The following is a 21,622-nucleotide window of genomic DNA, read 5'->3' on the forward strand; positions in this document are numbered from 1 at the left end:
TGATATTTAAGCGCGCTTTAACTTTCTTGTAATTGTACCAGTAAAATAAGTAAATACTAAAAAAAACGAAGTTCTACGGTTGAGCTATCGGCGCCAGACTAAAATGTATCGTTAAATAACATTGTTAATGTATAAAGTCTGTATCGAAAGTGAAAGTCGTCGACGGATACCACATGTGGTTAGTTTGCACGCGAGTCCATACAGAAATATAATTAATCAAAGACATTATTTAAAAAAATGGATAATTTTTCACGAGGTGAAACTATAATCATCCATACGGTATTTTTACGTTTATTATAACAAAAAGATCTTGTCCGGTTAGATTAAGGGCCCGTACAGGGTGACGTGCCGCGCCAATTTTGGGTTTTCAATGCTCTTCACACAGCACACGCAGTGACACGCACACATGTAAGTTTGCACAGTGGGTCGATAAACTTTTACTCGCCAACTTTATTGACAATTATGTTCAAGTACATTTTGGGTGATTTTAGGGTAAGTAGGTAAGTATAATTCTTACTTACACTGGTAGGCACCAGGAAAGAGTAGAAATTAATAGGGGTGCCACTTTACTCTATACTCGGAAACCGATTAGCTTTCTCAAACAAATGTGGTATTTACTTGTAGAAAGGTGACTACAAGTATTAAAGTGTAGATAATAAGTTTCGGGCATCCTCCAGCCAACTGAACCCCGACGACAAAGCAAAGTAAATACATAGTATCGCTAAAGGGCTATACTAAGCCAAAAGGGGATGACTCAAGGGGTCATTCTGAACAACTTTTGTTCTAAGATATTTGCAAATTCGCGAAAAAAAATCATTTTCCATGGTAAAAAGTCACATGTCCAACAAAGTTTCTAAAAAAATTCAAAATTCAAAAATTCAAAATACAAAATATTTTATTTCGTAAACTTACATACTAGTTACAATAGTTGATGGGGTATCCTTTTAAGTATAAAGTATGTACCTGTGCCAGGATACCCCGCTCTTCCATATACTAAGTACATTTTAAACAGTTTCTATGAAAAAGGTTTTTTTTTGTTAATTTCCAAAACTCGTAGAGCAAAAGTTCAGAATGACCCCCTGTCTCACTCCTTTTTACCCGACTGCCGAAGGAGGAGGGTAATGTTTTTTGATTGTATGTATGTATGTTTGTCTGTTTCTTTGTTCCCTCCTGTAGCCTAAACGGCTTGATAGATTTTGATGTATGAGGTATTGTTAGAAGCGTATTGATGGCGCGATGGTTATAGGCTATGTGACGTTCCATTAAAATGTACATAGCGCCCTCTAGAGGACATAACGTGATGATCGAAAAAATAATAATTCAACTTTGCCGTGTAAGGTATCAAATGAAAGGGCTTGATTTTCACATTACAAAAATATGCATATTGAAGGTATTTAAATAACAACACCAAAATTATTGAAATATAAAAATGATCATGAACTACTGACGTAAAATTTCATAAAATAAAAACAACTAAAAAGTTACAAATAAAAAAATACAATTATAAACAAACGAAAAACCCGACTGTACGCTAAAAACATGAAAACAAGTCCGAAATGTTAATGGAAAGTATCGCAGGCGGGGACCAACTTGACCGCCACTCAAGGCCGTTTTCTAAGTAACATTCAGCTAAATGGTGAACCCTCTGCTGGTCCGCACCTACGATACTTTCCATTAACATTGGGACTTGTTTTCATCTTTTTAGCGTGCAGTCGGGTTTTTTGTTTGTTTATAATTTGTTTAGTACTATATACCGCTTTTTCAATACCTGTAAGTACATTTTTTGGTAGCAGCATAATATTTTTACTTAATTTTAGGGTTTCGAACGTCAAAAGAAAAAAAGCAACCGTTATAGGATCTCTTTGTTGTCCGTCTGTCTGACTGACTGTCTGTCACCGCCCTTTTTCTCAGAAACGGGTAAAGATATCAAGCTGATATTTCGCATAGATGGGGAGTACCCCAAAAAAATTATTATGGTACTCCCTGTCCCACACAAGTAAATTGGGGCTTATATTTTTTCCAGTTATTTTGATGTGTATCCTTTTTTTTCTGGAAATAAAGATAATTTATTATTATTATTATTATTATTTTTTCTTTGTTGTATTGTATAAGTATATGTTTCTTTTCTTTAAATCTGTATTTTTTTTGTTGCTGTCTATGTGTCGAATAAATGTATCTTTATCTTCAAATCACGCTATCTATCGTTTGTTTTTTTGTGGCTACTGTCTATAGAAGAAATTCCGTCATTGACAATTTTACGTTACGAATTTATTTTTATTTTTACATTTTCGTGGAGAACCAACAGCATTTTGTTAAAATAAATATAATAATAAAAAATATAAATAATTATTACTTATGAACACATAACAACTTGATGCCATTAACAGAATGAACTTAGTAAACCCAGTAAACCTAACACATCCAGAGGAAAAATAAAATCTCTTTCTCTCTCTCTGAAAAACATACTTAATAGCCCAAACTCGATGCTTTTAGCTATTAAATCTTTGAAATAAAATTCAGTCACCTCCGTGTTACTGCCCTCATCAGATCCTCACGAGACCATGCCTCTCATGGTGAGACTGTGTTTTTGAATCCTAACCTAATCTTCCTACGTATTGTCATCACTTAGATCCATTCACTATATTCCTGCTCCTCATCCCAGGGCCGTGGGGACCGGAGGCACGTCAGCTTTTTAAAGACATCAGCAGCAGACTAATAGAAGTCTCAAGGGACCCTAGGGCTGGCACTTACCTATCACAAAGGCTAAGCATCGCTATACAGCGGGGTAACGCGGCCAGCGTCTTGGGTACCCTACCCGACAGTGGCAGCGATCTGGCCAGCATCTTCTTTTTAGTTTAATTTTAATTTTATATTAGTTAGTTTTAGTTAGGCATTAATAATTATAATTTAATCAAGAAGTACCATGGACTTAACTAATAAAAAACATTATCATTTAATTTATTGAATATAGTATAAGAATTATGCGTCCTCAATTTCAAATCAAATTATGTTGGTGTCATAAAAGTTGAAAAAGTGCAATGACAACCAATGTGCAGTGATTTTGTGTCTGTACACAATTAGATCGCGAGCTGTCAGTGCCGCCTAAACCGACGTGACCCTTCTTTGGAGGCCACCGGCCGACTGAGTCAAACGTCGCTTGTGTTTATGATTTTATAACACAGAAAGCCGCCATAGATATTTGTATGAAGATTTGAGGGAAAAAAATTGCTCAAGTTTGGGATTAATTTACACAAAATAGGTGTGTGTTTATTAAAAAACAAGGTATTTAGCGCCTAGTCCAAGCATTTATCTTTATAATTTGATAAGAATCATATGAATATTCATGATAATTACGACACAGTTGTTACAATACGGGAGTGTGATTTACTGGTTTTTCGTAATTAATTTACAGTTATCCATAAGCATTTACTTAAATTCGAATGATTCAGCACCTAGCTAGACTCTTCGGCTACCTGTGTGATTTTTTTCAAGGCTGTAGAGCATCATTTACTACATAATTCTATGACAATGCCAAACCTCGATTGCCTATTGCTGACCCTTAAAAGCTAACATCATTAAAATACTTGTGACTATCTAGGGGACAGGAATCTCCAGTGATTTTATTACATAACTTTGCACCAGGAAAGGAAGTCTACTAAGTTCAAGCTTTTGCTTATGATTTTTTCCATAATTTTTCAATTCTCCTATGTATTACTTGTTCATATTTGCATATAAAACAAGTATTATGTTGGCATTCCGGAGACATTTCAGCGTAACTGAGATACATTGATGTAGCCGCGCAACATTTTTAACGTTGATTTTTTAACGCGAAAATGAAATACAAATTTTTACTTTGTTCTCGTTTATAACATTTTGAAGTACCTAACTAGGTCATGTAAAAAGTGCTTACGACACAAGACATATTAAAGATAAATCATGTTATGGTAAAAAATATTGTAATTGAAATAAAATAAAAAATCTTTTGGCCAAAATAAACACAACATCTACAGTACAGCTCTATAGGTAGCCTGCGTGCCTTGGCAAGAAATGTATAGATGATACAAAAACTGAAAGAGATTTGTTACTGTCATGTAGCGGCTGAAACATTGCCGCGAGTCTGAGTCGGAGGCACCTGAGCCCCGCTTCCGGCTTGCTTACTTCACAAACTCTACTACAGAAAGGTTTTTTTAAGTTTCTGCTTTACTTGGAATTTATAAAGTCCCATTAAAGTTTTGCAGTTGTAAGTTTATAACACTAATCGTGTACTAGTTACTCTACAATGTACATAGTTTATTAATTAATAACTGTTGCCATAACTTAATTTGCCACTTAATCCTCGCCAGTTGGGGAACATTGTAACCTTTAATTATTCATTAAAGAAAGTTAGTCTACAAAGTTCCGTTTACGTTTCAAACCTGAGGTCGATCTGCAATTTGTATTTGTAGCTGAAGGACGATAAAACGTTACGCAAACTTCATAAACTCCACCTGCTACGGAAACTCAGCAATTTAACGCGGCACAATAGTTTATGTACATACATTTTATGCAATTTTGTCGTTAGCACGTCAAACAAAGTACCTACTCAATGGAAAATAAAAATACGACACTCGGAAATACATTTAGGAAATTATCGGTGTGTAAAAGCAATAGTTTTGTCGATTCGTTAATATACTTACTTTTTTAAATATAAAAATTTAATGTAAATGTTCTACACAATCTCCAGATAACTGAACATACCATAATCTAAATTGCTAATATGCAAATTCTCTCGTGCTAAGACAACATCCCCTGTATGCTTTCATAGTTAAGCTTTCAAGCGATTTGAGTTAGTTATTACGGCAATGTTAGATTAAACATGGTACGGGCTCGTCGCGAAAATTGAATAGCGAGAGACAGGCAGGCGCGGTATTATCCGGAGACCTGCCCGGGGCTCCGCTATCTCCGCGGCACAGCTGCCCGCAGCTCCAGCTAATATTTACACTCATTGACTTACATCTCACACGGACGGAACACCCCTGAGATCAAGAAAATTCATCTCATTTGTTGTGAAGGTGCGCCTGGCATTCCCGAGCGGAAAGGACCAAGTTGTTATGCCGACAATTATGTAAATAACCCGAGACCCCCTTTTCATCTTACGAGACAAAACGGTTTACGAACTCAACATGCTTACAATTGATTTTTGTTTGGCCCGGTTCAGGTAAAGTTGTTATCCCGTGCCTCTTACGCATAATTATATTCTAAATGTTCGGAGAGCTCCACATAAATGTTTCACGTTCATTCACTGATATCTCAGCGCGTCGTGGTGTGTCGGCTCGGGGCGACGGGAGCGAGGGCGGACACAATTGCGTTCAATAACGACATCCTTATTCTATGTTTCCGGAGCATAGTTTGCTCTCACTGTTTGACTACTTGCAATGCATAACAGTTTTGCTTGCTTTCGCATGCATATTGAATTTTTATTTCGGCTGTAGTGTAGGTACTAGAATAAGTTAATAAATAAAAGCTATCTGTAGTGCCAGCTTTTTCATCTACCTTACAAAATAAAAGTATTCCCAACGGCAACAGACATTAATTTCAGTTTTCAGCCAGGCCTTAGCAGCCCTCCCGCAGGCGTTAGATATTCATTCTCATTTTAATTCTGTTTGAAAAGGGCGACATGGACCATGAAACTTGTAACCTACTCTTGGACCGTATAAGTTGCGCCATTCTGAATGGAATGTTGGGAATTAGTTAGTGGGTGGCTGGGGCTGTGTGCTACTCGGTACTCATAGTGCTACATATGTTTTGAAATTTGCAATTTTGCACATATTGCACATTTTCATATGTAAACCTAATTAACATGTATTGTTGACCTAGCGCATGTAGCATGTTTACCGTTTCTGAACTAGTTCGAAGGAGTATCGGTACCTAGTAGGTAACGCATGTTTTGGCACCGTTTCGCCGTCAATATTTCGATTCGCAGCCCAGAAATGTCAACTACAACTGCCCGTAAATTTATAGCGACAGAATTAGTTTAGGAGCCGTGTCCCTGAGATTAAACGACTTTGAGTTCTTAATATAATCCCGACATCAAAGAACTGCTCCAATTTTGCGAAGAGCGTAAATTCACTCTGCATCTAATTCTTCCTTGATGTCGATGTCCGATCAATTGCGATCCCACGCATATTGTATCAGCGTAATGATTGCCGTTATTTTTGGTACAGATTGATGTATAATTTGAGATTGCTAACAGTGTGTTTGTTTTTAATTTCAGCACATGGTGGGGACGGGTATGGGAACCCCGTTCCCCGCGGCTGCGGCGGCGGCGGCCGCGGCGGCCCAGTACGCCGCCAACGGGGGCGACGCGCTGGCCAGCGTGAAGGCGGAGGCGGTGGGGCCGCAGCCGCCGCCGCAGCCCCCGCTCATCAAGGCCGAGGGGCCCCCGCCGCCCGCGCCCCTGCCTCCGACCACCTTCTCCCCACAACCACCGCCTCAGCCGCTACCGCCCACCACGATAGAAAGCCAAAACACTAGTACAGTAAGTGTTTTTAAATGAATTGCCATCAATGTCGTAAAATGGCAATAGGCCTGCCCCCTATTACATTGGGACTAACATAACGCTCTGGCGAAAAGTGGGTGCAGCAATGCACCTCTGCCTACCCCGCAAGGGAGTACATTAGTACAAGGCGTGAGTGTGTGTGTGTATGTGGCAGCACTAGTCACATTGATACCACGCTGCCGTGAGGTTAAATTATATCGTCATTTAGTCACAACTTCTGTCTGACTTGAATGCAAACAATAATTTGGATAAGTACCCAATTAGCTATCGAAACAAAATCTCGTTTGTAAATGATAATGTCAGAGTAAACATTTCATGATTCTGTAGTTGCCAACATGATATTCCATGAATCTTAAAGTAGGATTCTTCCATTGGCGAATGGTGTCTGTATAAAAGATTGGATTTGTATCTGTCTGTTTTCCCCATGGATATCTGAATACTGCATACGCCGACGAGCGATATTAGGGTACGTTTCGTTTGGATATCAAACTGAGGCTGACTAAGTGAGCCGCAAACCAACCCTAAATCAGCAATGTAGCAATTGTAACCGCCGACACGAGACAAGTTGGTCGACATTCGAACTGTCGGGAGCAAATAGGAAGCAAATAGTTCGGTGCTGACCCTAATCGAGATGTGCCCTTAATGGAAACTGTTACAATTCACTGAAGCTCTCATTAGTATTAGCGAGAGACAGTGTACAGTACAATCACTGCTGCCATTGTTGGTTGGTACTGAAAGGCAGAGTGATTCATCGCTTGATGTTTAAAAGTATGTAAAATGGCAAGTTGTTTGTTAAGTTCAATGTAGAATGAATTTCAACCTATTTTTCTATATATTAATGTAAAAATATTTATAATTTCAGCAAAATGAAAACGAACAAAGTGAAGAAAGCACGCCAGTGAGTGTGGCGGTAGCGGTAGCACAGCAGGCAGCCGCTGCAGTGGCGCAAGCAGCTGCCGCCGCCGCCGCCGCCTCGGCGCAGGCGCAGGCGCAAGCCACTGCCACGGCCGCCGCCGGCTCGCCCGACAAGAACCTCGTGCCCGTCAGCCAGGGCTCGCAGCCCAAGCGGCTCCACGTCTCCAACATACCCTTCCGGTTTAGAGATCCAGACCTCAGAAACATGTTCGGCGTACGTATCCTCCCGCTCCTCACCCTCGTTGCACCTATGTGTAGCTAATAGACGTTGTACCTATAGAGCCTTATTATAATTTATACGTTTTACAATTTCAGCAATATGGCACGATACTTGATGTAGAAATCATCTTCAATGAACGAGGCTCAAAGGTGAGAATCTCTCCGTTTAAATAAACTTTCGATATCGAAAGAGCCTCCTGAAATTCATCTTCGTGGTGAATCTCAGGAGGCTTTCTCTGTAAACTTCTTTTAACGATAAATGCCATGTTGAATTGTTGATAATGTGCATTTATCGTTCTTTTAACCCCTCATATGCCTGGAAAATTGCTAAAATACACAATTTATAATTAATATCAACCAGGCGAAAGGCCTGTCCGGCACATGCGGGGTAATTTAATTAAACTACATCAACAATAAATATTCTATCTATATTAGACTACTAGTATTAGTTATAAACTAAATACAAAATAACTATTTGGATATTCATTAAATAATTCAATCGCTATATTCGAGCTGAGTGTTCCAAATCATTGTTGATGTAGTTGTAATAGTCATAAGTGCACTTGAGCTATTGCAAATCCCTTTGATAATAAAAGTCCAGAGAAAAGCCCATTGTTAAATTAAATGCAGTAGCTACAAAATTCTTCTACTAACAGATATAACTATAATAATTCTTGTCCCAAATAATGTAACTTATGATTCAGAATATCTTATTTCCCCAATTATAAATTATTTTAGTACTTTCTAAGGTTCAATGGGCTTTAAAACAATAACCCCCAAAGACTTCTGCCTATCTCATTAAATTTCTTATTGGTGCAGTATTTCTCTGATTGCATTGTATATTACCATAAAATAAGTCTATCTGATTTGAAATATCTGAACAATGTATACTGTATTTATACTTTTGACTTAATTTCCTATGAGCTATTTAACTTCAACTGTTTCTAAATAACAACTAAAGAAGAATATCTTAACTAAAATATATACATACTCATTGATTAAGTCAAGGGTGTATATTTTAATGCAACAATAATTACATTAAACATTAATGGTTCTCAAAAAACAACTCATTGTAATTTATGATTCCCTTAAAATTGTGAAACACTTTGAGACATCAGAACTTTAATAATATTGATTGGATTGATCGCTTTTTCGTGTTTACTGCTTTCCTTGTGTCAGTTTGGTGACCGCCCCTCAGTAGCCCATGCTCGCTCATATCAGTTTATCAACTACGTATTTTTCTCTTTTGACGTAATAATAGCTCCGATTATTTTCTTCAATGCCTCACTGGGATATGCAGTATTAGAGAATGTTGCATCGTCACTATAACAGCTGATTTTCTAAGTCGAACTTTCAGGACAGCTCTATTATTCATCACTAATAAACTACTGATGTCGCTATCATCCAAACTACTCCTGAACTCTATTAGTTGATTAGTCTTTTTCTGCATTTTGGCTCGATGAAGTGTTGACTGTTGAATTAATAATTTTATTAACATTGTACCTACGTTATGTATTATTTATCTTTTATTTATACTTAATGTGTGTGTAGTTTGGATGGTGATCATTCTGAAGTATTTAATCCAGTCTATTAGATTGATAGTGATTTAATATTTTCTGTCTATTAAGTTATAATAAACAGTTTGATTTAGTCATTATGCTTCCTAACAAGGGAAATTTCGAATTAGTTTTGGGCATGTACATTTATGCTGATCCTAAATACTGTGTTAATGAATTTGTAATAGTATCTTCTAGAAGTGAGTAGGGTGCATCTCTTAGTATGGCTTCAGCTCGGATGTTCTCGAGTCTTCCTCGTGTTGAGTCTCATGTCCCGAGAGCGAGTTGTATCACTGTCCGGGAGCCCCCCCTCAGCCCCCGCCCCGCCCGCCCTCATGCTAGCCCCTTCTTGCACTCAGAATGGTAATAATAGAGCTGTCGTTGCTTTTTATAAGTGTAAGCGTTTCGTATAATCAGCAACTTGTTTGTCACTTTCACATCTCGTCTTTTCCACCATATTGTGTGCTGTGCTAGCTGCTTTTTGTATCTATGGGTTATCACCAATCGATCGTAGTTTACTCTGTACTAGCACGACTTGACAATGCCGTGTACGTTTTAAACTTGTGATATATTATTAAAGATCCTTTCAAAGCTATACCTACATTGTTCACTGTGATTGTAACGCAATAGCTTTATACAAATGTAATATAGTTATGAATAAAGTTTAAACGTTTGCATAAATTGATTCGTATTTAGACGTTCGCACTGTACAGTACGTGCACTATATAATTAATGAACTTGTCATTCCAGCCGGTACATGTGTTAATGGTGAAAACAATGCTTAGAACGTAGTGATGTTATCATTGAAAATTAGCATAATGTGAAACATATTCTTCTGCAAACTATAATTCCTATAAAGAAGCTTAAATTTTTGACTTGTCCTGTTACTATGAAAGATTCGAGCTTGTTTATTAATTTATTATTTCCGTAATGCATGCCACCGGTGATGTTTAATAGAACAAACGGCAGCTAACATTTTGCACATAATAAATATCTTCCTCATACCCATTGATGAGTATAGTTTCTGTGCTTTCAAGTATTCTGAAACTCGGATACATACAGTGATACAGTCAAACAACTCCCTCCTAAAGTACAGACTACTAGGTTGAGCAACATTACATTAATTTACTATAATCCGATGCTTATGTGTTCCCCGTTCAGCTAGAATACGCTCAAAGTATCAACGTATTTCAATTACTAAGTTTTCTTGAAGTTTCACTAGAATTATTTGAATAAAGAATATGCAATGCATAAATGTTAATTTTTGTTGCACGTTGTTTTTTGAGCGACGCTGTTTTTAATGCATGTTTTGTCTGTCTTGCATGCAGGGATTCGGTTTTGTAACATTCGCAAATAGTGGTGATGCGGAGCGCGCACGAGAGAGACTTCACGGCACCGTGGTTGAGGGCAGAAAGATAGAGGTGTGCATGACCAATATACCATCCGTAGCACTCGTAATAACACCCGCCCACGCCGCCGGCGCCCGGCCGCAGTAGGCGCCCGCGCGGCGCTAGCACTAAGATCTATCACCACTCGATAATCACCAAACCTTATTTATTTTTATCCCTTTACTCTCTAGACGGTCATTTAATATGCCGATCGAAAGAGAGACTCTCACAGAGAATGTAGAACGAACAGTACCGTCTCAAACTTGCGGAGGTAAGATTGAAAACTTACATTCACTTCCATTTACTTTTTTATAAAGATGATTACTCCAGCACTAACCTTCACATTTTGATGATTGGCCGGTATTCAAAACTGTTCTAATGGTCACTCAAATAATCGATAAGGTCATTACTCTCCCTAAAAGGTTTACTAATTTATTTTTTATTTATAATTAAGTTTATAATGTCAAACGTCTTTATATCACCCACTTATTGCTATCGTTATATTAATTTAAATTAAATGTAAAAGACATTTAGAACTTCCTAAACTAATGTGAAAGACCTTTGACATGACTCTGGTTGACTTTATAATGTATTTTTTTTTCTTTTCCTTGATCACAGTTACTAATTATTGCATGATTACACGATTATAATTTATTATTGATAGAGCGGGTTCGATTCCCGCCGCACACTGTGTTATAAGTGCCTATCAAATTTTAATTTCCTTAAACAATTGTGATATCTTATTATCTTAATGTTATAATAATTAATACATTTATTTGATAAAGTAATTTATTTCAATTTAAAATATAAAGTCAGCCACCATTGCCCCGTCTATTACCAGGCAACATTCTGACATATTGATTGCTTCCACATCAGGTTAATAACGCTACAGCGCGAGTGCAGACCAAGAAACCACCGGCGGTGCCAAACGGTAAGACACATACCCCAATATCCTTGATACTATTACAATATTTATATCCTAACAATAACACCAACTTCCATAGACCTTCTTGCCATGCCCATAACAGTTTTTAAGGAACCACGCTTTATTTTCACGTTTCCAGTCCACCACATAAATAACCTTATTATATGAGTTAACAATTTACTGCATCTTGTATTTTTCTGTTTCTAATCCATCCAGTTATTCTGGCTAGAAATGGATCAGTTCCCACTCTGGGTGAGAGAGCTGAACTATGAGATCGGTGTTGTCCATGTTTCTGTAATGACTATTCTGTTGTCTGAATGCAAGTAGGTGAATGCTATGTAGAGAATGAAACCGCGGTCACCGCCGGAGACAGTCCGAGCCTCGCTGCTCACTGTTACATATGGGACGCCATCTGCACCGTTTTCTATCACCCTAATTATGATCTTTCGCGCTGTCTTGCAGCTTTTCGCCAGACTGAACATAATTATTGTGAGGAAATCTATTTGCAAGCGATTAAACAAGCCGTAGCGAGTGTAGGCTCTCATATTCTTTCGAATGAAATTGTTGCCGGGTTTAAAATAACCATATATCTTTATTCTACAACAACAGTTAAAAGCCAATAAATAAATCATAAGTTTTATAAGAAGCAATGAATTTCAAGTGTGGCATTGTGTACGCACGTCACGGCTTGTGTTGCGTGTTTGACTGGCGCTGCATGCGGCGGCTGTTTATGTGCCGCGAGCACGATGTGTGTGCGGTCAGTGAGTTACTCAGAGGGCTGTCTCCGGCTTCACTGTTTGGCTGCCACTACCAGCTACCACTCACTTGTTGTGTCTGAATGGATAACACCAATGTTAGCTAGCTGCTAGACACCTCCGCCGCCGCCTGGCGCCTCCTCTCCTCATCTTGACCTGACGTTTGCTGGAATGATTGCAACTTGATTGTGCACTCTTCCGATCTGTAGTGGAGAATGTATAGGTTTCTCTTTCGCTAGCTTAGTTATCTAGACTGTATACCATATTGTTATCTCTGTTTTTAATATTACAATTATATTTTGTTTCAGTGTGTGTGCAGTGGCCGGAAGGTAAGAATTCCTCTTTTAATCTATCTAGACCTGTAACATTTCCAATAAAGCTTTACTTTATGAGATGACAATGAAGCATGATGAATCTTTACTCTTTGGTGGGACTTAGTTTTGACTTTCTCTGAGCCTGGATGTTGCGAATTGGATCAGTATCAATGTTTCTATATTACTGCCATGCTTCGTTAGAGCATGATAATTGTACCGTCTTTGAATAAAAAGCTTGCGGTTTTGTTAACCCATATTCGATTATAATTACTTATTTCAAAACGTGTTAACATTCGTATGCTTTAACGAGGCAGGCCCCGAATCAGCCTCTGAATTATTCAGTCCGCTCGGTTTGGGTCACTTGGTCTCTTGCGTATAAACTGAATGACATTGTGCGTAATCATTTAGAGGATTGTACGTTTGTAGCTGTACAGTGTACATTCCTATTGCACTTAAATATTAAGCTAGTTAGTTTTTTTTTCATATTTTGTTTTTAATATTGTGATTAACCTATGTACTGGATCTCTAGGTATTCAGTGCTACCCTTACCTATGGCTAATCAGAATTTGAGTTAAATGTTCCGCTATGGTCCATACGCCCCTAATACGGTTATGATTCGCAACGGTTAACCTAACCTACACGGTTAGTATTGCGTATATCGCGATATAGTAGGTGGTCGGAGCGTTGTGTGAGCGTGTGGGTTGTGCAGGGCTGCGCGTGAGCGGCGTGTCGTGGCCGTGGCTGGGCGCCGCGCCCGCCGCGCCCGCGCCGCCGCTCGTGCTGGCCCCGCGCGCCGCGCAGCGCCGCAGGTAATAAGCATGCTAGTTGTCTCTGTTGCATGCAGCCCGCCGCCCCCCGCCGCCCGCGCCCCTGTCCCAGCCCGCGACGATGCTCCCCCGCGCCGCCTACGCCGCGCCCTTGCACGCATACGCACAGTGAGTAAACTACGCACCACCCGTGTCCCACTGACGATACCACACAATGTTCAAGTGAACTCACTAAGTATCTAGAATGTTAATTTTGGACAGTTGCCATTATAATCCATAACAGTATTAGCGACCTATCATCACTTATGCTGTATGTACTGAGTGTATAATTTCATAAAAATTCGAGCTTTTAATTTGCATAAACCTTTAAAGTATTTATAACTGAATTCGTAAGGAAATGTTCAAGTAAAGTTTCAATAATGATTAAGACTTAAAAATGGCAACTGCTCCTATTATGCACGTCACAAGTAATACATTAGTTATCGTCAGACGGATACTTGATAGCCATGCCTCTAACCCCACTCCTTTTAACCGTAGCGCCTCATAATTTAGCCATTTGGTTGAATCTACATTGGTTGTCGATTAAGTATTATATAGTAGTTATATTAAATTATAAATCTAGAATTATGAGTACCTACCTCGTATCAACATCGATGTTGATAGGGTCTATAAATATAAATGTGTCAAACAGTAAAAATTTGCGTCGATGTTCATTGAATATATAACACTACATCTGACCGCAACTATGATATAAAAGTTGGTAGGTCAATAATTTAATCCACTTTGTGACCAAACCGCAACGAATACCTGTGTTGTGGTCTCATATTCATTTTCATTATGCTGGCGAAACGGCCAATAAACTTTGACGCTGTACTAATTTTAACAGCTGTAGATTACAACTCAAGGTCTGATACAAATTTTATCGATCGTAGATTTTTAATTACGTTACTATAACTCCAAAGCAAAATAACCTCTCTAACGTCTACTCAGGGTATACTATACTATAGGCATACAGGGTGCTTGTTCATTAGTGGCTATCCCTTTGGCAGGTAAATGTATTCGTCATATTATGGGACCAACTCTGAAATCCGGAAAAATAAAACAGATGTTCCATAGACATAAAGTAAATTATAATGTTGTAACAGGACATTGAGGCGCTACTCCTACCCCTGCTTCCCAAGATTCCTCTAGACCCTCCTCCACGCCTACTCCCACTTCCTGTCCTGGTATGAACTTCACCTACTGTTTTATAGATTTTCTTTTTAATTAATAGAACCATCTTATTGTTAACCTGCACTTTGATTTAATTGTGACTAATATGGAGCTTAGAGATCACACTGGCAAGACTCTTAAAAATATATGAGGTACATAATATACCCAATTATTGCCAGTGTGAGCTATTTGTAAATATAAACTTTGAGTAGGTATTGATTAATTTGATTTATTAGTTTATTTTTAATACAAAGCACTTGAATGAACTTTTAGATATTGTGTATCTATGTTTCTTGCACTACTAATAAATGTTGAAACACATAAGTTTCTTTTTTTAGATTATATTACTTATTATTTTTCAATGTTTTCCAGCACCTTGTCTTTTTTATATGTGCTTAGCAATATTATTATCCTTCCTATTAATTAAATAAAATAGAATGCAAAAAGTATATACTTTCTACAGCCATATTTTACATAATAAAATAGGCTATCTATTTGAATTTTATGGTACGAATACCGTTTCTAAATAATAATGCGTGTGTGTGATTAATGTTTCAGCGTCTATTACGATCCCTTCCTAGCAGCGGCGGCCACGGCTGACTCCAACTACAGACTACAGGTGAGATATTTACCATTTTCCTTATATTCATGCAATCTTAAACCTTATCCGTCATTTTATCATACTTATCTAAGAAATGTTAATGCCTCGCTGAACCTCTGAATATCTTGAGATATTTTATATCGGTATATCTCGATACCACTCACCAATGGAGGAACCGATTACTTACGATGGTGTATCTGTAGTAACGGTGATTTCCCGTGTGTGAAGAGGTTATTGTAATGTGTGCGTGAATGTGAGGCGCGATGGTGACGCAGTGCGTGTGTTGTTGCAGGCCGCGAAGCCGGCAGCAGAGGTAACGCGCCGCGGCCGGTCGGCCATTAGTCCCTCTCGCTATCCTATCACTAGTGTAGGCTCTGTCACCGTGAGTTGAATGCGCCTCGTAGAGTTGCCGCCACTCAGTGTGACCAGGTCGCGCGCCCTCCGTGCTCTGTTGTTTGCTTTCCGTTATTTTTTTTCTTTCCTTGTACGATGCTATTGTGGTGGGTGACTTAGTTTTGCGCGATTGAATTCATTTGTCAACTCCATATCAGACTCTTGTATCATGCTCTGTTTAGAACTTTGAGCCCACAAAGCATAGCTGCAATTGTCGAGTTTTAACAATCACCAACTAAAATGTAGTTACTGGGAGTGTCTCACATAAATAACTTGTTTAGTATTGTGCATTTTTATGTTTCTTTTCCAGTTTCTTTAATGCATGTCCCGCACACACGCCTCTCCGCCGATGAACCAATTACGTTAGCATAATTTTACGTGAAAAATTGCAAATTACGAAACTTGCATGCCAGTCAAACATTACACTATATTTTAATATGTAGTGGTGATTTTAATTCCTTATTTATTGTCATGTTCGTATTTGATCATCGCTTGTTTTCTATTTTGTATCTTGTTTTCCATCGACACACCACACGAGAACATAATGGGGTAAGACTGTTCGACCCGAGCTCCGACACACGACGAATCGCTGCAAGGCCTCAAGACAGTGCTTCCTAACTCTGCGCCTTTGTGGGCTCATTGTTATCACATCATCAGCCGCGCGCACCGATCAGGTCAGGGTTCCGTCGAGCGGAGTACACGAGGCGGCAGTGACGGAGCCCGATCGTGAGTGTGCGTGTAGTGATGGTTATGTTTTGCGTGACAGGCAGCGGCAGCGGCTGCAGCGGCGGCGGCGCCCCTGCTGAAGTCTCCGCTGACGGCGCAGCACGCAGCAGCAGCAGCAGCGGCAGCCAATTACAGCGCAGCGGCGCGAGCGGCGGCCGCGGCCGTCAGCGCCGGGCCCCAGCCCACGCTCACGCAGCTCGCGTTAGTATTTCAACCTACCTTATTGTTACACTCGTTTACAAAATCCCTTAACCATACCTTCTCATTATTGTTTTATTATTTCACAAAGTTTCGCATTCGTAAAATAATACTAAAGGCGATTCACATCCCGGCTAATATTTATCTTGTAATTAATCTAATGCATCGCCAAATTTCATAAATTGTTTTTAAGTTTAATATAAGTATTTATTTTTGTGGTTTCAGGTACGGCAGAGAGTATGCAGACCCTTACCTCGGTCACTCGATCGGACCAGTAACAGGATACGGGGTAAGAATACATCATAAATTATTAGGTACACCCTTTCGGCTTAGTATACCCTTTTTGCAATACTCTGTATAAGGTCGTTTATACTGCGTCTGCTACTCCAGTCGGTGGTATTTAAAAAAAATAAAAGATAAGAAAGCCAAAAATCTTAATAATTTATTGTAACATTAACTATTTGTTTAATTCCAGACGGCGGTGTACAGGAGTGGGTACAACCGGTTCGCGCCGTACTAAGCCAGTGGAATCAACAAACGATTGCTCGAATATTAAACTACCTTGGTTTTCCAATCACCCAATCATGACAATGGACTCTCTTTGTAAAGGTACAAACGTTAAATTAATGTAAGGTATCAGTAATAGTGCTAGCTGGTTGCTGTACAAGTATGCTTGGATTTTTACTATAGTTTTATTATTAACTGCGATCGGCAGTGTTCCGATCGGGGACTCGTACATAAGGGATTGTTACAGTTGAGTCGCTTCACTACACTCGAGTGTTGACTACACTAGTATTGAATTCAAATGTTAACTTTAGAGACTGATCTGCCAAGTTTAGTGTTGAAATTGTACGCTCTTAGCGCACGTCGGTAATTATAATCTCTTAACACATACGTATACCAAAGTCATTATTGAAATTTCTAACACAAATATTGTTAAATTGTCGTGTAAAAACAAGTGCGAGCAGCTCATGCCTCCATACTGTTGGATCGATTGTGTCAGTAACCGTTTTATAGAAGTACTCATGTTACAGATGCGTAGCGGACTAACGCGTCCTCTTTTACTACGATATGGTACCCTAGAGTAGGAGTTACACATAATGACAATAGTAATTACTTCGTAACGATATTTAGTGAGCTTTGCACTTGCATATCATAGAGGAAAGTGTAAATACTGGCGACCGGGCGAGCTAGTGGCGGTCGCGTGTACAGGCGGTGGGATATCCGGCAAGCGCAGAGCGGGCTGCGGGCTGCCCCAGCGACGATGCTCATCTAAGTGTTTCTGTCTCCAAGTTTGATACATGTTAACTTTATTATAGCACTTTTCTGTACTTAGGTGTTACGTCGTTATATTGCAAATGTCGGTAAGATTTCGTACTTCTTCCATTCTACGGAAAACATCCAAACTCTTATTCATAAGGTGTTTTTTATAAACATTTTCTTTATTAATTTTAATTACCTAATGTTGTAACTGTGACTTGTGAATAAGAGAAATAGGTATATTTTCTACATTATTTGTAAGTGCACCGCCACCCCCCTTATTTTACAAGTCCATGAACACGATATACTCAATGAAATCGCAGAACAAATACATAGTACCTAAGTACGTACTTTTTAGAAGATAATCTTTTTTATTAGTTACATCTTGGTGCATATTTTAACTGGTGCCATTTATTCGGTTGTTTTAACTATTTACTATAAAAGTTACCTCTTTTTGACCTACATTTGAAGCGTACATTTTATTTTTATATTAGCTCTAGTGTTCAATAATGTATATTATCACTTTTAATATAGCTGTTTTGGACTCTTAAATTCCATCTTTAGCGGTCAAATTTGCTTTCGAAGATATTATAAATTTTGTAATAACGTACCAATAGGTGGTCATTTAGAAATAACGCTTTAGATGTAGTATTTAAGCAAAGAAGTGAACTCCATCGAGTTCTTACATATCATTGAGATTTCTCTTTGGATTATGATTAATTTGTAACATTAACTTCTAACAAGACGGTTTCTAAATTCCACGCTATTTTACTATATTTTTATCTAAATACATTGATTTCAATAAACATGCATACGGGTCCAACCCTTTTAGAAATCGTAAAATAATCGTTAGATCTAATGTTTTCATTAGAATTTTAAAAATTAATGTAACGCGTAATGTGGATTCGCTCAACATTTATACCAAAGCACAAAAACCCATCGATACAAACAAATTTATGAGCGTTTGTTTGTTATTAACCCTTAGATTTAAAAGTCTTTCAGCTGGAAAAACTTAAAAAATCTATGAGTGACACATAGATATCGCTGTGTTTTTTACCCTTATGTTTTCCTTAGCAGCTACTGCTGTTAGAACATATCTTTTTTGCCATCTAGTATAGTAATCCTTTAATCTGGCGATTTTGTGATAGATCTGCGTGTTTTTTTGCTAAATGTTGATTAATTTAAATCATTTCAATCATCTCGCCTTGTTTAAATGATGTGACTACAAAGCAGTAAGGCTTCTAATGAATTTTAAAGATAAAATCGAAGTAAATCGAGTACACTGTACCCGTTGATCTTTCGGCGGTTTTTTGAATTACATTTGATTTTATTGTACCTTTCTATAAAAATATAATTGTCAAGCTTAATTATTTCTCCAAGTCGAATGTAATTCAATTGCTACTGCTAATATTTTTTACAACGCATTTGAATTTTGAATATTTCTTAAAATAGCACAAATAGATTCACTCGTGAAGTAAAGCGCAGCATTAGCGCGTGTCTAGGTTCATTGTAGTGACCACATACGAAGAATCCTTAACTATGGTGGACATTTCGATACTCCTCATACTGTAAAGTGAAAACTCGTAGGTCGGTAAAAGCACGCGCCGCGGCATATCCATGACATCTACAACATTTCGTTCTAGTCCTTCACGCACAAACTCTACTAGTTTATAATTTTGTCTGTGGTTACAAAGGTACAAGGTGCTTTATCTTTCGTGTATTGTGTTTAGGCAATCTAATTTGCAAGTTTTTTAGATTGAACAGCGGCAGTGTCCAAACTCATTTAGCATTAAAGCTTCTGTGTCTGTTTAGTGTCATATAATATAATTTGTCGGACGACAGAAGCAGAAACCACTCATATTTTAGTGCCACTGGCTTTTACACATGATATTGTTAGGTGTTAAGTTGTATTGTAATGGTATTTAGATTACGTTGCAGCTTCGAACAATTTAGTGCTTTACTGCTGAATACTCATGCGTGAATGCGATAATTTAAGTGATTCTTTAGTTTTTAGTAATTTGCCAGTTTATAATGTTGTAATTGCAGATTGTAATTAAGTACACAAAGAAGTACATTCGATTCTATTCGATGATTATATTATTATATATTTTTTACTGTATCTGATTTTAGTGATAAAGAATGGTCACAAACCCGTGCGAATAGCGCACTTTGAATCGTTGAGTTCGTGGTCAAGGATATATTATTTCGTTACTGTTTTGTACGTGATTTTGATGAAATCGTAATGGTAAATCATAGAAGCAAGATCAAACTAATTTTGTATAGAGATTTCATAATCTAAGCCAAATTGTTGTTACATGGAGAAAGAACAGAATTTACTCGACATATCTTATAAAATGGTTAGTGTACTACAATAAGATTTTGAAAAGGAATCACCAGATATTGTATTATAATCATTATAATAAGGATAATTATGTATTTTGTAACGCAAAATGTGTTTAAATTTCTGAAAAAATATTCAATCATAATTTCATAATGTTATTTTTTTTACGCTGTGCACAAATTGAAATCATACTCATAGTTTGATAGCTTCCAGCTCCATAAGTCGGTAGATGTTATAGAGTCGTTAGATTGTGCATAATACGAATTCATATCAGTGCTGTTGAGAGGCGGCGGCGGCGACCGTAGCGCCCTCTGTAAATAGTGTTATCGGCGGACTCGCCGCATGTTGCGTATACTTTCTACCCTCGAGTTGTTAACGTAGCCACAGTTGTAAGTTACACTTGTTTGTCAATTGCACACGTCGACGCTGTTCTTTTAGTATAGGGATATTCTCGAATTCATAGCTGGGAATATAAACCTATTCGTGATCGTTATAACGAGCGCGAAATAAGAAAGTTATCGGCTCAATTTCGATTGCGAATTAATAGTTTGTAAAAGCATTTCATATTACTATCACAGATATGCAGAATGAAAAACTCACGAGCATATCTATGGTGTTAATGTGTCGTGTTTGATGTGTGAGAGTGTAAGTAGCGCATACAGCGGCCACCCGGACCGCGGCCGCGAGCGTGCGCAGTGACGGGTAGGGGCCGCTACAGTGTAGCGCTCACTCAGTGCGCACGCGCACCGCCGCGGCCGGAGCCACGCTTGCAGTAGCTTGTTGAGAACTGGACACGTATGCGTTACCGGCAGAGGGCGCGCCACGCGTCACACGCAACCAGTATTGCATCAATACAATATCTGTGCTCAATTTCCGTGTCTATAATATTCGTGTAATGTTAACATGTTTTTAAAATTTAAATAGAAATTACAATAGATTTGTTACATAATGAATGTCTTCCGTTTGGCACATATTGAATAGTTTGATTGCACAATTGAATGTTGCACAATCCGATGTGGATGATGGGCCCGCCGGCCGACGGCGGGTCGGTGCACAGCCAGCCTCTTCTCCTACATACAACTTGTGATAAAGCCAATAATTTACAGAATATCATTTATGTAATGCGATCTTTAATTGTAGATTGCAAAGCTGATTCTCTCATTTATTGTAAATATTTTTTTCAAATTGTGAAATATTGAATGAAGTGAATCATTTCAAGCCTTTGGCATTGTGTACTCATTTACGTTAATAAATTATATAGTATGAACATTGGTGTTTTTGTTCGATCCTGTCCTCAAGGTTAGTCAACTATTTTCGACATATTTGTAACTAATTAGCCAGTCTTTTTTATAAAATCAATATTCGAACTCAAGTGGTTCGATCACCGTAAGTATAAATTCTTAAACTAAATCAAATATTTTTTCAGATGTGTGATGAATAATTATGTAGGTAGGAACAGTCATGTACAGTTCAGTATAAAATCATCTGTACTCAAAAAATAAAAGATTGTCTTT

General features: G+C 38.2%; 1 protein-coding gene across 6 annotated transcripts in view; it reads left to right on the forward strand.

The window, feature by feature from the left end:
• Positions 1–21,375, forward strand: part of LOC105381996 (RNA binding protein fox-1 homolog 1-like) — a 68,923-nt gene extending 47,548 nt beyond the window's left edge. For 3 of the 6 annotated variants that reach the window (XM_038118198.2, XM_038118193.2, XM_038118197.2), the window contains 12 exons: positions 6,254–6,517; positions 7,401–7,667; positions 7,769–7,822; positions 10,557–10,649; positions 11,493–11,547; positions 12,605–12,625; positions 13,320–13,419; positions 15,148–15,208; positions 15,483–15,503; positions 16,350–16,510; positions 16,733–16,796; positions 16,983–21,375. In XM_038118198.2, coding sequence (XP_037974126.1) covers positions 6,257–6,517; positions 7,401–7,667; positions 7,769–7,822; positions 10,557–10,649; positions 11,493–11,547; positions 12,605–12,625; positions 13,320–13,419; positions 15,148–15,208; positions 15,483–15,503; positions 16,350–16,510; positions 16,733–16,796; positions 16,983–17,027 — 1,203 coding nt within the window. In that variant the 5' untranslated portion in view covers positions 6,254–6,256 and the 3' untranslated portion in view covers positions 17,028–21,375. Of the gene's footprint in view, positions 1–6,253; positions 6,518–7,400; positions 7,668–7,768; positions 7,823–10,556; positions 10,650–11,492; positions 11,548–12,604; positions 12,626–13,319; positions 13,420–13,454; positions 13,546–15,147; positions 15,209–15,482; positions 15,504–16,349; positions 16,511–16,732; positions 16,797–16,982 lie in introns of all 6 variants that reach the window. The other 3 variants (XM_038118194.2, XM_038118196.2, XM_011551810.3) reach the window with 3 other exon arrangements.
• The last annotated feature ends 247 nt before the right edge of the window (positions 21,376–21,622 follow it).

This window comes from Plutella xylostella, chromosome 10, assembly GCF_932276165.1.
Source record: "Plutella xylostella chromosome 10, ilPluXylo3.1, whole genome shotgun sequence".
Lineage (NCBI taxonomy): Eukaryota > Metazoa > Arthropoda > Insecta > Lepidoptera > Plutellidae > Plutella > Plutella xylostella.